Source organism: Dasypus novemcinctus, chromosome 15, assembly GCF_030445035.2.
Source record: "Dasypus novemcinctus isolate mDasNov1 chromosome 15, mDasNov1.1.hap2, whole genome shotgun sequence".
NCBI lineage: Eukaryota > Metazoa > Chordata > Mammalia > Cingulata > Dasypodidae > Dasypus > Dasypus novemcinctus.
In genome coordinates this window covers 3,757,457-3,775,574 of record NC_080687.1, presented here as the reverse complement: position 1 = coordinate 3,775,574, position 18,118 = coordinate 3,757,457, and the positions used below count along the sequence as shown (strand labels likewise).

Genomic DNA, 18,118 nt, shown 5'->3' with positions numbered 1-18,118 from the left:
AAGTGAAGCTGAATTCCCAGGGAGAAGCCACAAGTTGGAAATGCCGCTGAAGGTGAAGTTGAGTCCCCTAGAAGAGGCTGGCTGGCTAAGGAAGAGAGACTTCTTCCTCCTTCCTTCTGAAATCCTCAGCTCTCCCTTTAAGACCTCCAAATGACTGGATGAGGAGACTCCCCTCATCGCTGAAGGCAATCCCTCGGTTGATTGTAGGTGCAATCAACTGACGAAATACACTCCCAGTAACAATCAGGATGTGCTTGCTTGACCATAACCTGGCTGAGCTGACACAGGAACTTAACCATCGCATGGCTGAGAGGTGGACGGTAACTTGCCCATGGCCCCTGCTAGTAGACGATGGTGGTTGGATGGACTCCAAAGCTTAGGTACTATTGGCTCCATGTCTCATTGGCTCAAATTCTCATTTGAATCACTTTTTTAAAATCAAAAGATACAGGCAAAGGAATTGTCTTCAGAAGGCTGGCAGAAAATAATAAACACAGTGAGGGACTGGTTGGTGTAGGGATGGCAATATGCAGTTTCTGGTTACCTGGACAAGAGAAGTTTCTGCAGCGTATTAGGAACAAAAACCTGTTGGAGGAGGTTCAAGAGAGAATTTCAGAGAAGAAATGGAGACAAGACATGTGAGCCCTTTTGAAGAATTTTGCTGTAAAGGACAGCCTTCTTTCCTTCAAAGGCAGTAACCTTTGAACATAAAGCAAAATAAAACAACATGGCCAGATAAATGGACCAGCAATAGTTCTTTAACTGGACTGCAAGTGAGACTATGTATTCAATGCAACTCGAGTCTTTTGACTGCAGGCTACATGGCGGCCAGGCTGCCCCTAAGGCTATCCATTGGTGCCACTGCCCTGGACAAATTACTGGACTGGACAAACCAGAGGTCAGGCATTATTTGTCATGTTCTTAGATTCAGAATCCCCCAATTACAGATGCCCCCTGTCATTTACCAGCCTCTGCAAGCTGTAGAGGCCTCGAGGGATTTCTGGGGAAAGTAAATGTTCTTAGTAGATACTTTGGCAATCACAGAAAAGCCCTGCTTTCTGCCCAGAGTGCCATGAAAACCAACACGGACCCAAATATGTGAATGGGAGTAAAACTTTTAAAACTTCCATTTCAAACACTAGTTCTCAGGACTGAGGGCAATGTGTCGGCACAGATGGGAAGCAAACCATGTCATCTTCAGTTTCAACAGTCAATCCAAATCCTTGTCACGAAGGAGAGTTATCTTCACAATGCCAAGGGCCAAGGCAAGGGTGAATGCAAACAGCACTGCAAATCCTGCCCCCCACTGTCTAGTGCACCTTCAGTTACGCATACCCAGGCACGCCACAGTTTTAACCCTGACTTGCAGTCGGCTCTTGATATGTCATTATTACCTGGTTTTTCCTCCTTAGCTGAAATTATTTAGTTTTTTCTGGTCTTGGGCATGCTTTGTGTGTGTGATGGTTTAAGGTCTATTGAAGTTTCACTTTATTTTCATTTTATTTCATTTTATCCTACTTTAATTTTTAAAAATTATAGTTGTTTCCAAAGGCTATTCTTATTGTGAAGGTGTTAATTATTTTCTGGGTCTAAATAGCTACTCCTGGCCTAATTCTTACAGTTCCAACAAGGAGCCTGGTGGATATTGCTTTGATTTAGCTCCACTGAGGGACTGACCTAAAACCACTGGTCTTTTTAAAGCCAGAGAATTTAAGATCGAGACAACCACTTTATTTATTTATTTTAATTCATTTTTTAAAAAAATATTACATTCAAAAAATATGAGGTCCCATTCAACCCCACCGCCCCCACCCCCCACTCCCCCCACAGCAACACTCTTCGCCCATCATCATGACACATCCATTGCACCTGGTAAGTACATCTCTGAGCATCACTGCACCCCTAGTCAATGGTCCACATCATAGCCCACACTCTCCCACGTTCCATCCAGTGGGCCCTGGGGGGATCTACAATGTCCCGTAGTTGTCCGTGAAGCACCACCCAGGACAACTCCACGTCCCGAAAACGCCTCCGCATCTCATCTCTTCCTCCCATTCCCCACACCCAGTAGCCACCATGGCCACCCTTCCTACACCAATGCCACATTTTCTCTGTGGACATTGGATTGGTTGTGTCCATTGCACATCTATGTCAAGGGGGGCTTAGATTCCACATGGATACTGGATGCAATCCTCCTGCTTTCAGTTGTAGGCACTCTAGGCTCCATGGTGTGGTGATTGACCTTCTTCAACTCCATGTTAGCTGAGTGGGGTAAGTCCAATAAATCAAGAGTGTAGGAGCTGAAGTCTGTTGAGGCTCAGGGCCTGGCTATCATATTGTCAGTCCAGAGATTCAAATCCTCTAGATATATCTTAAACCCCAGCACCAACTACAATTCCAGTAAAGTAGCATGAAAGTCTTGTGAAAAGAGATCCCATCTGAGTCCAGTTTCATCACGCAGAAACACCAGCTCCAAAGAAGGGCCAGCTGACATGGCAGTGAACCCCATCTGCCATGACCATAGAACCCGTGGGTCTCTTTAGCCCTCAAAAGAACCAATACCTGGGGTTGTATCTACTTTATCTGTCTCTTAGACTCTGCTCAGGTGTGCATAAGGGCAATCCTTCCGACAACCTCCAGACTCTTTTTTAGAGACTCGTAGCCATATAAACTCATTTCTCCTTTCCATTTCCCCCTTACATTAGGTCAAACAGCATTTTAAAGTCATATTATTATATGTAGACAGGGATATTCTGCTGATCTGCATTGAACCTTTAATTCAAGGTCATTTTCTAGTTGCATCTTCAGCTGGTATTTGGTAGTGATCCCTCGGTGCCAGGGAGGCTCATCCCCGGGTGTCATGTCCCATGCTGGGGGGAATGCACTGCATCTACATGCTGAGTTTGGCTTTGAGACTGGCCACATTTGAGTAACATGAAGGCTGTCAGGAGGAAACTCCCAGGCACAATGCTGCTCTAGGCCTTGTTCTTATTGCAGGTGTATAGGCTCACAAACATAGCCATTAGTATCAGGAGCCCATTGTTGGACCCTCATTCCTTCCTGGTTCTTACCGTTGCACCTGGGGGACTGCCGCTGCTCCCCTACGGACCACGACAGAGTCCCCCTGGCCAGGAACCCAGTACCCCCCCAGCTGTTGTTTTTAATTGTTTCCACTATGAGTATATCTAAACATTACCATGCACCCTGGACATATGCCCTGTATAACTCCCTGTCAACCATATATAGCCTGTCAATAACATCCCATACCAGTATTTCTCCGCTGCTATTGTCGAACCACTCTGTGATCCAAAACTTCCTATAAAGTGAATCCCAATATAATGTCAGTTTCCCTTACTAGTAAAATGGAATGTAGCGATGAGTTTAAAGGTTAGATCTAGAGTACATATTGATTTGGAAAAATTTCTACATCCTATCTTTTTCTTTTCTTTTTTCCTAATTATTGAGCTTCTCTTCACAAGAGTCTTAGATCACAGTAATTCATATATACAATATACAGTACTCCCACACATCCACCATAAAACCTTTTCCCTTCCACAGTGATAATCTTTTAACTTATTCATATCATATTTCCTGAAACTGATGTACAGACTCCGAAACAATAGCTTTCAAACAAGGTGACATCTGTGCTTACAATGTGGTCCATACTTTAGGATATACAGTTTTCTAAATTTTTTAGTTATCCTATGTTTTACATTATGGTTTACATTATTAGTCTGTTGTCCCCTATAAGTTTTTGGTGTAATATTACATGTTTTATTTTCATCCTTGTGTACTCTCGTCGAAACTCCTCTTGCCCCCACATTTACCTTGGTTCCATCCATTCCACATCCATTTTCCCCTCCCCTTGGGGCCCACAGCAACAGCTAATCTCCATTTCCCGAGGAGCCACGTCCAGAGATACTTGCAGCAGTGTTCAGGGCCTGCCTTTCTCAACTGCCCTAATGCCCTGGGAGCCACCCTTTCTCTCGAGAGATACAGTTCTCTCTATTTGATGGCATTAGTCCTCCCCAGGATGTGGGTCCACCCCAACTCTCACTTCTTGGGTCTCTACCCAATGGTACAACCCACCCTGGCAAAATGAGCCTTCAGCCATTCCCCAGGAGTCTGTCCCGCATCAGACCATCCCCTCCGAGCATCCTAAACAGGTAACCCTCCTAATTATATTTTGATACAATTTTCTCAGCATTTTACTCTCAACCAACACCTGACACTCTCCTATGTTCGTATGTTGCCCCTCCCCCCAATTTTTTGGGCAATATTACCCCTCCGCCCATCCCCAGCCCCCCTCAAACCCGCAAAGCCCCACCCAAAGGCAACCCCTTGCCCCCATTTTATCTCTTCTTTGTGCTCATACTTACCGCCAGCTCATCATAGATTCCACCCCTGCAGACATCGGCTCACATCCTTCCTCCACCCCCCAATTTCCTGTAAGCCTATTTTCCAGTCTCTAGCTCTCTGAGGCAGGTTGCTTATTTCATATAATTGAGGTCATGTAGTATTTGTCCTTCAATGCCTGGGTTGCTTCACTCAACATAAGGTTCTCAAGATTCATCCATGTTATCACGTGTATTTGTTCTTACAGCCGAGTAGTATTCCATTGTGTGTATATACCACATTTTATTGATCCACTCGTCTGTTGATGGGCATTTGGATTGATTCCAACTTTTGGCGATAGTGAACAATGCTGCTATGAATACTGGTGTACATATATCGGTTTGTGTCCTTGTTTTCAGTTCTGATGGGTATATACCCAGCAGTGGTATTGCTGGGTCATATGGCAAATCTATGGTTAGTTTTTTGAGAAACCGCCAAACTGTCCTCCAGAATGGTTGGATCCTTCTGCATTCCCACCAGCAGTGGATGAGTGTTCCCCTTTCTTCACATCCTCTCCAGCATTTGTACTCTTCTGTTTTTTTCATAGCTGCCAATCTTATGGGAGTAAGATGGTATCTCATTGTAGTTTTGATTTGCATTTCCCTGATAGCTAGAGATTTGGAGCATTTTTTCATGTGCTTTTTAGCCATTTGTATTTCTTCTTTGGAGAAGTGTGTTTAAATCTTTTTCCCATTTTTTAAATGGGTTGTTTATCTTTTTATTTTCAAGATATAGGAGTTCTTTAAATATGCAAGTTATAAGTCTCTTATCAGATATATGGTTGCCAAATATTTTCTCCCATTGTGTGGGTTCCCTTTTTACTTTCTTGACAAACTCCTTTGAGGTGCAGAAGGCTTTAATTTTGAGGAAGTCCCATTTATCTATTTGTTCTTTTGCTGCTCGTGCTTTTGGTGTGATATTCATGAAGCCATTTCCTATTACAAGGTCCTGTAGATGTTTCCCTCCACTGCTTTCCAAGATCTTTATGGTCTTGGCTCTTATATTTAGGTATTTGATCCATCTTGAGTTGATCTTTGTATAAGGTGTGAGATGGTAATCCTCTTTCATTCTTCTACATATGGCTATCCAGTTCTCCAGGCACCATTTGTTGAATAGGCCATTCTCTCCCAGTTGAGAGGGTTTTGTGGCTTTATCGAATATTATATGGCTATATATATGAGGTTCTATATCAGAACTTTCAATTCGATTCCATTGGTCTGTGTGTCTCTCCTTATGCCAATACCATGCTGTTTTCACTACTGTAGGAGACAACCACTTTAGAGTTAATGAATTAATCGTACTTGGGCCCTTTTTCCAGTTCTTAGGAACCTCTATCTGGGTCTACAGGAAGACAGAAGAATGTTTGGTTGAGGACTGGGGAGGGAGATAAGAGCAGAAGCCCATTTCAGAGGGAAATACACTTATTAAAGATAAGAGGAAATAGAGATAAAGTGTTGTTCAGAACTGTTCCCAGAAAAAAATGAAGGTGGGACAAACTAGAATTTCCACCAGGCCAGAAGTAGCTAAATCTATGCACATTCGAGAAGATTCTGGGTCTCGCCCACATTCTCCATCTTGTTATGTCTGGTCTGTTGCTTTCCTTGGCTTCCCTCCCCAGTGCTAACCCCACCACCTGGACCTCAGAACAAGAATTCTGTCTAGGAGAGAGCTACTATTAGTTTTATTTTACAGGACAAAAAAGATCTGGGGAGTCACCTGTGTGCCCCTTCTCACCCAGCCGCTGCGTCAGAAGCAGGTAAAACCCTAGTTGGGGGCGCTGCTGGGCAACATCGTGGCATGGATCCTGGGGTCCATGGCAGGGCATGGGCGACTGGGGTCAGAAGCGCCACTGCCACGTGCCAGGCTTTGCAGACTGCACAGGCCTGAAGGGATTGCTGGGGAAGCAAATGCTCATGGCAGGTGCCTTGGCAATTGCAGAAGAGCCCAGGGGGAAAAATTAAGGTGGTCCCTTGCCCCCTCACCCAGGCACACCTTTCTCGGCACACTGGTGAAGATGGGCTGCAGGCCACTGCGTCCCTGCAGCCTCCTGGCCCTCCCGCTCCTTTTAGACGCCCTGGCGCTAAGAGCAGCAGCGAAGAGGAGCCAAACGAGCCTGGAGCAGCCTGGAGCCTCCCTTCCTCTCACTTCCCAAATGAAACACATCACAAATGCTCTCTCATCTCTTCCCAGACTACACTTTTTCACATTTTAACATCTCTGAAATCAGGACACATCTGAGAACTGAGTGACTCAACCGTGGCCATTGGCCAGTGGGCCGTGGCGACACAGTTGCCGCCCCGCCTTCCCGGCTGCTGTGCTTTCCTCTCTGCAGCTGTGTTGAGCAATGGCCCCGCGCTTAGAAGGGGCCGCTCGGGCCTGGCCGAGGCTCCTGAGGAAACAGGGAAGGGGAAGGGCTTTCTCGGAGCTGGGGAAGCGCGAGCCGCCCGGGACGCCTCCTGGAGCTCGGGAGTCCCGCCTTGGCGGCCCGCGCCCCCTTCTGCGCCTCGGGGACCTGCGTGGGACCCGCTGGGCGGTGCGCTCCGCGGCAACCCCTCGCCTTCCCAGTCGGCAGGCGCTGTGCAAGGGCCGGTGAGGGAGGCTAGGAGTTCTCGTTGCTGCTGAAAATGACATTTACCCTTTCTGGGAAGATTTTCTAAAAGTTCCAGCAGCAGAGCATCGGGCTGAGTGTCAGAGGCTCGAGGGGAGCCTCAGGGGCGTGGTGGGGCACTCCCGGAACGCTGCACCTCTGACCAGCTCGCAGGACGGAATGCAGTCCGTGGAGAAACAATCGATGACAAGCTCGTTCTGAAAGAGAACAAATTTTAGGAAAACCTTACTCAATATGTTTGATTACATTTTCCTTTTTGATGTATGCTTATGTATTAGTCAGCCAAAAGGGTGCTGGTGCAAAGCGCCAGGAATCCATTGGCTTTCAAAAACGGTATGTGTTTGGGATAAAACCTTACAGTCACAAGGCCCTAAGGGGTCCAGCTCAGGGCTGCTCTCTCACCAAAGTCAGTGGGACGTGTTGAGGCAAGATGGCGGCGGCCTCTGCCGGCCTCTCCCTCCTCTTCCTCGTAAGGCTCCGTGGGCCCCGCTTCCTCCGATCTCAACCGTGGGCAGGTAGGGGGCTCATCTCTCAGGGCTTCCTCTATCAGTCTGGGAGAGGGCTTGTTTCTTTCCAGGCTTCCTCAGCTTCGCAGCTGCAAAATACCAGGTGAGCGGCTCATCTCTCTTGCTGGGCCGCAGGATCGAAGTCCTCCCCTCTTCCGTGCCTGTGGAGCTCTCTCGCTTCCAGCATCTTCTGTGTGTCTTCTTGAGTGAGTTTGTATCAGCGGCCAAGGAGGCGGGACTCACCCTCTGAGGGGACGTGCCCTGCTGACATGGTTGAATCATAGCCCTAATCTTTCATCAAGGACACTTATAAGTTTTGAATTTAATACAATTAAAGGGTATCACACCCAGAGGAACAGACCAGTTTACAAACATAAATTTTCTTTTTTGGGATTCATAAATAATATCAAACTGCACAGATACACAATAAGAATCTAAGTCTAAATAAGTCTATACAAGCTCTTTCAATAAAGAGGCAGTCAATGTTCTAAGTGATAAGAAAGAATTATGTCATAGGCCAATGTTTTTTTCTTTATGGCTATCTTACTGAGCCATCCTGGGTTTGATGGAATTGAGAGTATCTGGAATCTATTTCCTCCCACCTCCGCCCCTGTTCCTTCATCCAAGCCCCATCCTCTTGACTTGGATTGTGGGAACAGCTGCAAACTGGTCTGTCCACTTCCCTCTTCATCCCACTGTCCAACCCACAGTGTAGTCTCATGGTAGCTGCCAAATGGACCTTCTAACTCAAAAAGCATGTCATGCCACTCCTCTGTTAAAACCTCCCAAAAGTTTCCCCTCTCACGTGAAGGAAGGAAGGAAGCAAGGAAAGCAGCGAGGGAGGGAATAGGGTGTCCTTGCAGTAGCCTGCAAACCCCCATGGGATCTGGCCCCTGTTCCACAGGAAAACCTGAATGGATCTCACAAACATAACGCTGGGCAAAAAATACGTGCAAAGAAATACATATGGTATTATTCCAATTTTTTTTTTTTAAGAAGAGGCATAATAATGGACTTTGTTAAAAGTTGTGTTAGCAGTTATTTTTGGGGAGGGGCAGTGTGACTTCTGGGGCGAGGCCAGCGTTCCTTCCTGAGCTGGTGGCTCCGTGTGCACAGGACACGGCCTAAATGTTTGATGCACAGTCTTCCAGTGCTAATACTTCGTTAGAAACATTTTAAAGCGAGAAAATGGGAGGTGAGGGCGTGAAGGAAGCCAGTGCAAAACCATCCTTTCACGACGTTTCACTCTAAAGGGGACGAGAGAAATGGAGCAGCAGCGACAAGGAAGCCCTGCGGCGTGTCCGCAGCGTTTTAAGGAGGGAGGCGTCCAAGGGGATTACTGTGCTGTGGGGTGGGGCCTGCAGAAAGGGGCTGTCTAGTGCTCGGAGTGGGGCCGTGGCCAAGGCAATGTCCCTGAGCAGCGAAGCCCCCTTGAGTGACGGGGTGAGCAGGCGCGGGGTGGGGGGAGGCTTCTAGGAAGGGGCAGGGTGCCAGCGTTTGGCTGATGATGGAGTTTCCGAGAAGAGTCTGAGGTCATTTGGGCTGTCAGAGCGACTGGCCTGGGCGTCCAGGAGATGGGCGACAGGAGGGCCTCGACCCCCGCTGGCAAGTGGATTAACCCGGGTGCAAAGGCCTGGGGCCTTGGCAGTGCGAGGGTGAGATATCCAACTACCGTCTCCTCTGCAATTAGTCTCAATTTACCGTGTTGGGCAAATGATGTCGTGATGGGGTTAGAAAAGATAACGGCACCTTTGGTGTCTCTGGAGAAGTAGCTCTTTAACTGAGAATAAATTCCTAGACATGGAATTGTGGAATGAAGGGCGTGGACATTTAAAATCTTGATAGGTGTTGCCAAGTTACTGTCCCAAGAGTGAGGCAGATTTCAACCTCTGTCAACATATGAGTTATTCCCCACTCCCTCCCAACACGGGATTAGAGTTATAATCTTTGTCAAATCTAGTAGGTAAAAAAATCTCGTTTTATTTTCCTTCATTTTTTATTGTAAATGTCACATCACATATTTATTTTCCTTGTGTTTCTTCTTCGTGAAATGCTGTTCATGACCTTTGCCCATTTCCCATTTGTCTTCATCTTGTTGATCTGAAGACCTCTTTGTATATAGAAAAATACACCATTTGGCAGCCCAACTGGATGCAAGTACAGGGTGTGGTGTGTTTATCACGAGTCTGGCTTTCACTGTCACTCTTGCTAGAAGTCATCGCTTCTAGCTTGTAAAAAAACAGTTTTCTTCTGATTTTTTTTAAATTCCTAAATCTTTACTATATCAGGAAGTCACTTTGTTGAGTAGGTGAAGATGAAACATTTCTTTTTTCCTTCCAGCAGCTGCCAGTGGTCATGTTGTTGTTCCTTGAATCATCTGCTTTCCCTAAATTACTTGAAAGCCTAACATCACCCTCTCTGTTTTAAAAAAAACATCGTAAGATTCGACTCATAAGGAGTCCCCTGGCTCCCGTGACGTCCCATCAGTCCAAGAACCTTTTCTTATTTCTTCTCAGCATGCACATGCCTCTCAGCTCACTGCTCTGGAGTATGACTCTAATAATGTAGGAAATCTAAACATGCCTCTTGAAAGGCATAATCCACATTTATAGGAACATGTAGAAGGAAACACCAATCCATTATGGGTGGTTACCACCAAAAAACGGGATTCAGGGCAAGGGAGAGAGATTTTTACCTTATTTCACATAATTCTGTTTTGTTTGAACTTTACAAACCCACATATTGGAGACTGAATTACGTTCCCAAAAAGCCACATTCAGGGCTGAACCCCTGCTGCAGTGGTGTGACCCCATCTGTAAACAGGGCCTTTTGAAGATGTTATTCTTAGTTAAGTTGTGGCCAAATTCTGTCAGGATGGGTCTCAATCCCAATGGCTGGAGGTCTAATAGTGGGAGGAAATTCTAACAGTCAGAAGGAGAGGCAGCAGCCAAAATGCACTTGGTCTGTAATAAATCCTGATTCTGTGCCTCCATTTTGCAAGCCCTTCAGGCAGGCCCCTTTGCATCCACCGCCTGAGCTGGGCCAGTGTGCTTCGAGCACATTCCACAGGGCTCGCCGCTGGGCTGCAGAACTGGGGGTGCTTTCCCCAGTGGTGGGTGGACTGTGGCCAAGGCTGTAGGTACAAATCCTGTGACCTGACCTCCCTCTAACAGCCCCTCTGGCTGACAGTCCTGCACCCGAGAACGGCATTTTATTACATCCTTTGTTGTAGGTTTTCCATTTTAGGGAGAATTGATAGCGATACTAAGTATAAACATGTTTTTTTGCCAGTAAAACTCTGTGGTTAGGTGTTTCAAAAGGAGTGGGGAAATCCTATGGCCAGCATTGATTCTTATCCTGAAACTCCCAGCCCTTGCTTCACCAGGTGAGGACAATGATGGTCAAGAAAGGAATTCCCTCCCCTGTATAGGATTCTTCTCATATGACTTAAGAAAACAAGGGAGAAGTGTTTGGAGCTTAGAGTAAATCCTGCAGTAGTTTCTCAGCTGCCTAAAATCAGGATTGATCCTTTCAAAACCTCTTTATGTCAAGACAGTATGTTTGCATTTAAGCTTTTCCAAACATTGTTTATTTTACTTCTGAAAAAATAGCCTAATTGATATCTCACTTCATCCCTCTTTTCTCAACTCCATCAAAGGCTTAGAGGCATTTTTGTCCAGCTCCTGACTCACTAAGCTGTAAAATAAGAAGATCCTGTAAATGCCAGGAAAGTCCAGAGTGCCTCCTTTAACCAGATATGGACAGTCATTATCTGAAGAGTTACAGGTCATTAAAGGGAGCTCAATCATAGTGCCCCAGGAGATTAAAGCCCCTGTTTCAACCACAGGGGTCGTCTTTGGGTGACAGTAAATGTTTTAATTTCTGAGGCTGCTTAAAGCAGACACCATGAAATGGGTTAGCTTAAAGCAATGGGAACCTGTTAGCTGAGTTAGAAAATGTCCAAATAAGGCATGAAGTCCCACCACCAGTGTTGCTGGGCTCCTCTGCCACATGACAAGGCACACAGTGGTGCCTGCCGGTTTCCCCCTTCTCCTCCGGTTTCTTTGTTCTCCGCTACTTGCTTCTGGAATGCTCTCTCTGTGCCTGAATTTCATTCTCTCGTAAAGGTCTCCATATGGGGATGAAATGAATGGTTGCTTTTTTCTTTAGGAAGTACTGGGGACTGAACCCAGGACCTCGGACATGTGTAGCAGATGCTCAACCACTGAGCTATACCTGATCCCCCAAATGAAGGATTTTTGAGTTGTGTGCCTCAAGGTAAACATTTGAGTGTCCTCCTTTAAGCACATAGCTGTTTGTTTATAAATATTACCATCTATAGTCATTTCTGCTATGCTGGGAGATCAGCAACTCAAACACCTGAAAAGTACAGGGTGGTAACTGGATTGATAAACTCTCAATAAAATGAACATATCCACTCCCATGCCTCCCTCTTTCTTGACCTCAAGTTGGCCTGAGGACCTGTATCTCCTGCTTTCTATCCTCAAGGCCACCCCGAGTTCAGGCCCTCCCCTCCTCGGGGCTGGGCTGTTCATTTACCCAAGCCTCCATCTAAGAACCTATGCATCCATCCATGCAACCAACCAGGAAACAGAAATGAGTAATGCTAAGGCCCTCTCTTCAAAGAAATGTCCATGTGGGCACCTAGGGCAACCCTGGAGCAAACCACAAGTCCCAGCAGCAGTGAAGGCCAGGTGTGAACGCAGGATGTCAACCCAGTGCCCAGAGTTCCTCAGTAGGTTCTCCACAGCGTCAAGGCAGTTTCTCCTGAAGGCAAGAGTACACCTTTTCTCTTTACTACCCACAGACGCACTTGTAATAATAAGCATATACCCTGGTAGGAAACTTCTAGTTCCTTTATAAAGTATGTCAAATACCATGCCATCATCTTGGCATCCCCAAAGAAAAGTTACACAATTGAACATGGAAATGAGGCTATGCCTAAAATAATTTTTAAACTTCTCAAATAAAATCTAGTAAAATTAAATTCCCTACATAGTACTAGTGAAAGAAGGAACGCACACTCATTAATCAAAACAAGCCATTCTTCAGGGCCAAAACTGAGTATTTTTCTTTAACAATAAAACTTACATGATGTGTAAGAGTGTTTCAGTGAAATATAAAATGAACTTTTTTTCTCCTCTAATTTTCAACAGCCTTTTACAGGAAGGAGGAGAATAAAAACAATGAAATCAAAGACCTACCAGTCTGTAACTAAAGATCCAGAAGGAAAAATTTACCTATGAACTATTGTGTCACTCAAGGAATTGTGAGAGGCAGTAACAAAAGTGTTAGTTTATTAGTAGTCAAGTGAGCAGGTAAACACCTCTCTTGCTATATCTCTAGATATCTTATTTTGGGTATAAAGAATGAAGATGTTTAAAAATGTCAACTCTAGAAAAAACAACACCTAGAAATAAGTGACAGTAATCCACAGTGACACTAAATACAAGAATCGAGTTGCAATACCGGTACCAGTGACCCTGGGAGAGCTGCACCTTCCCAATTGCATCCCCTTAGCAACTCTACACCCATCTCTTTAAACTGTGTACTTTCATCATAAATCATGGAATACTTGGGGGGGAGAACCTAAGTCACCTAAGTCATTTGCCCTTACAGCTCTCTGGTTGAAGACGATCCAAGCAGATACGAAGACAAGTCAGTGCACATGGCTAGCCCTGCCTCTGCCTGTCTTTCTACCTGCAGACGCTTTAGCACATTCACCAGGAGCCATACAAGGCACACTCTTGATTTCAGGTCTCTGGGTGCAGCTTTCAAGATCATTCATTTTTCCATTCTTCCTGTATTGTCAAAGAGTGCCCAGGAGGAGGACCAGAGTATGAATTTCAAACATGCTATTCATATGCCCAAACCTGTTGCTGCAAAAGGGAAAAAATCACAAGCACACATTAATTGAATCCTGGCCAAATTTGTGTTCTATGTCCTAAAGTTATACGAAGTGATTTGATAAACTATGTGAAATCTTCAGGTGAATACACCTACAGGTTTTAAATGTTTATCATTTATGGTTTTTACAAATAATTATTTTCCTATAACCGTCTCCAACCAAAACTATACAGAGTAAGTATAGGTCAACAATTTAAGAAATACTCAAGTTGCAATACTGGATGTCATTCCCTGGTCGTCCTGTTGGAAATCTCAGGACCATTGGCCACATCATCATGTCTGTGGACACGTCATATTTTAAAATTTCTTTGTGATTCTTTTTAGGAGGTTTTTCCTCACAGATGTATTTTGGGAAGGCCAGCATTCTTCCCATTTTGTGGCTATCCTATGGAGCTGACAGCACTGCCTCGAAGGACTATTGCAGGCCCTTGCCAAGCACGTAGGAAAGGAACGAAGAGCTGATCGTGGAACGACCTGGGTGAGCCCTGAGGACATCATGTGGAGTGAAATAAGCCAGACTCAAAGGGACAGGTCTTGTATGACCTCACTGATATGAAATGGTTGAAATAAGCAAATCCATGGAGTCTGAATCTAGAATCCAGGTTATCGGGGGTCAGGGTCAGGGCAGGGAGTGGCGAGTTACTGCTTCATTGGTAAAGTTCTGTAGGGTTTGATGGAAAAATTGAGGTCATGGATGGTGGTGATGGTAGCACAAGATTATGAATGTAATTAGCACCAGTGAATTGAATATCTGAAAGTGGTTAAAATGGGAAATTTGGAGTTGTATATGTTACTAGAATAAAAAAAACAAAACTGATAGGACTATACAACACAAAGGGTGAGTCCTAACTACAGATTATAGATAATAGTGTAATTACAAATATATTGTTTCATCAGTTGTAACAAAGCTTCCATACTGTAGCAGTTTGGCATTGTTTATGAATTCCAAAATAATTATTGGATTATGTTTGTAAACTGGTCTGTCAGAGGTATTACTTTTAAGTGATTAAATTATGATTAGGACTTTGATTGGGCCACATCAGTAGAGCACTGAGTCCCCACCCACCAAGGGTGATAAAAGTCCTGGAAAAGGAGAGAGTTGAGAGTTTTTGAGCTGGAGGCCAGGAAGTAAGCACACAGAGAAGCAGAGCAGCTGAGCCCAGAGAGAATCGAGCCCCAGGGAGAGAGACAGAGCTGTTCACCTGATAAGTCTATGGCTGGCCTTGTGGACAGAGACAAACTCTAGAGAGCCTCATAATCTACAGCTGACCTTGTAGAGAAACCAGAGGAGCTGAGGCCAGAGGAGCCCAGGAAGCCTGAACCCTGGCAGATGTTGGCAACCATCTTGCTCTAACACATGGCAACAGCCTTTGGTAAGGGAAATAAATTTTTTAGTGAAGGAGTCCTCGCTAAACACCTGTTCTGGGAGGACCTGTGTCGGAGATCAACCTGGTGGTGGCTGGGAGAACAGATTTTGGCACAGTGAGCAACAGCTGCCAGCGAAGAGCAAGGGTGAAGCCACGGTAGGTGACACAGTGAGCAGCAGCTGAGGAGGAGGATGGTGACATGGGATGGGTTTTGCAGAAGCTCTGAGGGGCAGCAGAGGGCAGCCAGAGGGCCTGCTGGCCATGGGAGGTCAAACTAGCAGAGCTGCACCAGGTCCTGGGTCTTGGGACACCCGGCCAAGGCGGGCTAATTGTGCCTCGATCGGGCCCTGTGGGGGAGGGTAATCCAGGAAGCAGCACGGCTCGGGGGCCCCTCGCATGCACCGGCCAGCGTGCTTGCAGCAGCTGCAGGCCAGGACTGTGCCAGCCCGTGGGCCCCAGGACACTTACCAGGCGGCCGGGGTGTGGGCTGCAGGCCTGGCCCAGCAGGGTATTGCAGTGCTGAGGAGGAAACCTGGAGGCTGCGGGCATGGCTGGTGGAAAATGGACTGAAAAGCCCTGACTCATCACAGCAGCTGCATCAGAGGCAGAGGCCCCTTTGGAAGAGTATCTGCCAGGCAGGATGGCACAGAAGGAACAGAGGGAGAGAGCTGCACCAGGACTTAGAGCTTTACACATCTCACCAGCAGCACCTTCTGCTGAATGACCTGCAGTAAAACAGAAAATGCGTTCTGGTCGGTATCCATGGGTCTGCAACTCCAAATACCACATTTGAAATGAATCTGCCTCTATCTCGTGTCCTCACATTACATACTGGTACTACCGCCTCACTCAAATGTTGAGAGACAAGCAAGATGAACGTTATCAGTGGTGTGAGCATAGCGCACACTACAAGTTTGTGCCTGTGTCATAAAAGACCCTAGCGGACCAGCAGACTCTGCGCCTTCTGGCACCTGTGCGTGTGCTTTGTTTTCCTTTTTGCTTTCATCTTAAAAATTGTGACCATTCCTATGAATCAAGGAAGAATGTTGGAAAGAAGAACTACGGTCAGCCACAAATAAAGCCTGGTCCATTTTCCACGAATGACATGCATGTATCATGATAGAGCTATATTCTGCACAGCAACTAGAAGCCAGAAAAAAACATGTATATATAAAGTTACCAATGTAATCTCAAGTAAATACTGTGACTGTTTAGTTTCTTCTGGAAATCAGTACAATAGAAAGTAAAATAATACAATTTTACATCTAATTTTGTATCTACTTTAAGTCTACATGAATCTAGAATACTTCTGAAAAAAAAATTATTCGTGGGTTCTGTATTTTCAAATTTGCCTTCTTGATAAATGTATTTGTAACCACAAATCAACACTTGCAAGGCTGCCCCATGTACACATTCCCGGATGAGGCCAAACAAGGTGATGCACTGCCTTCTCGTTTCAGAACTGTACACAACTGCCTACGGAGTGCCACTTTTGGCACACTCTTGTGCTTTTTTGTTGATTTTGCTGTTTAAAATGCCCCCAAATGCAGCGCTGCAGCGCTGCAGTGCTGTCTAGCATTGCTAAACATGAGAAGGCTGGGATGCGGACAGAGAGGTTTGCTCGGCAGGACTTGGCGCTGCTGGCTGTGAGTTCAGGGTTAATGAGTCTGCAGTACATAAATGTGATGCCTTTAAACAGAAGCACACAAGACGAGGCTACGCATGATGGGGTGACAAAGACTGCTCGGCAGCCCCGCAGGCACTACCCCCAGATGGCCCTCACTAATTCAGGGTCCATGGAGCTCCACGCAGCGTAACTGCAAGGGACAATGAGGACAGAGGGTATGACCTAAAGGAGCAGGAGAGGCACCCTGACCACGTCGACCCCGAACTAGGTCAGCCCGTCGGCGCCGCCGACCACAGCTCAGCACAGAAATCCTGTGGCCATGGAAGGCCATATTGGTTCCAGCCTTCAACTTCCTGTCCTGGGTAGAAAAGTAAACTTAACACTTAACTCAGTGCAACTGGTCCAATCCTCTTTCAAAATACTGTGGCAACAAGCATTGAAAACTATACACACACACGTGTTCTTTAACTCATTTATCACACACTTCCAAGAATCCAGCCCAAGGAAAAGGGCAAAACATAGGAAGAGTACATATATCAAAATATTGTCCATCCCATTACGTATAAAATCACTCTCCCCACCAAAACCGGAAACACTAAATGTAGTAATTGGGGGATGGCTAATAAATTACTCTAAAAATCACTTGATAAACTACTAACATTAATAAAATGGTGATGAAGGCTGCCATGACAAAAAAAAGTACAACATCATATTGAGTAAAAAAATCAGGAATCAAAATTTCACGTCCAATATGATTACAACTATAGAGATACGTGCCCCAAAAAAGACTTGAAGGAGAAACACAATGAATACAGTAACCTTAGCCAGGTTGGTGGAGGGTCACTATGGCTTTTCAGATGGAAAAATGCATCTAAGTGCATCTAACTAAAATAAAGACGAGGGTGGTCCTTGGCCGCTGTGCGGGTCTCCTGCAGGTGGGGCCGTCTGTCCTCCTGGGAGCTGTCCCTTTAGGTGACGCGACACCAGGGAAGGCTGGAGTGTACTACATGAAAAGCCCGCTTTCGAGTTTTGGCAGAATAAGGTCCTGAGACGGTAGAAGCAGATGCCATGCCCAGGTGACGCTGCCGGCTCCTGCCCGCGGTCCAGGCCACGTCCAGCCACAGCCGCTAAGCAGATCAACCAGGGGGCATGGGTACTTGTTTTCTGTTTTCCTCCCCTTTGCCCCAGGTTGTGACCCACTTCGGGTCCCTTCCTTTGGCTGTGGCCCGCACCCTGGACACCTCGCTGAGGCCCGCGGCACGCTCCCCGAGCACACGGCACCAGGAGCAGGACAGCGTCCAGGCCCAGCCTGACTTCTGGGCCCCCGGCCCCAGAGCAGACGCCCCAGCAGGGCCCACTGCGGGCATGAGGCTGCCCTGGCTTCCCTGTCACAGGGTGGAGGCCCGAGGGCATCCCGGGGTGCCCCAGCGTCCGTGCAGGCCCCAGAGCACCCCAACCGCAGCCCGGGACCTTGCACTCACCTCTCGAGGCTCTCTCCAGGGGGTCCACAGGGGCGGCGCCGGAGCACACACTCAAACACCTGCCAGCTGGGAACCCGACCGTGCCCCCAGGCGAGGTCCTGCCCGTCACGGCGCCGCTTCCTCTTGAAGGGACAGAAAGAGTGACTTGGAATGCATCTCGAGGGGGACAATCTGCACTCTCCCACGTTAAAATCTAAACTCCATGG

General features: G+C 46.5%; 1 protein-coding gene across 1 annotated transcript in view; it reads right to left on the bottom strand.

The window, feature by feature from the left end:
* Nucleotides 1-9,501: 9,501 nt before the first annotated feature.
* The window catches only part of SOHLH2 (spermatogenesis and oogenesis specific basic helix-loop-helix 2), a 41,509-nt gene continuing 32,892 nt past the window's right edge, over nt 9,502-18,118 (bottom strand). Inside the window, exons 9-11 of the mRNA XM_058276950.2 lie at nt 17,913-18,034; nt 15,273-15,529; nt 9,502-13,409 (exon numbers count right to left, since the gene is read on the bottom strand). Of these exons, the coding sequence (XP_058132933.1) occupies nt 13,386-13,409; nt 15,273-15,529; nt 17,913-18,034 (403 nt within the window). The 3' untranslated portion in view covers nt 9,502-13,385. The remainder of the gene's footprint in view (nt 13,410-15,272; nt 15,530-17,912; nt 18,035-18,118) is intronic.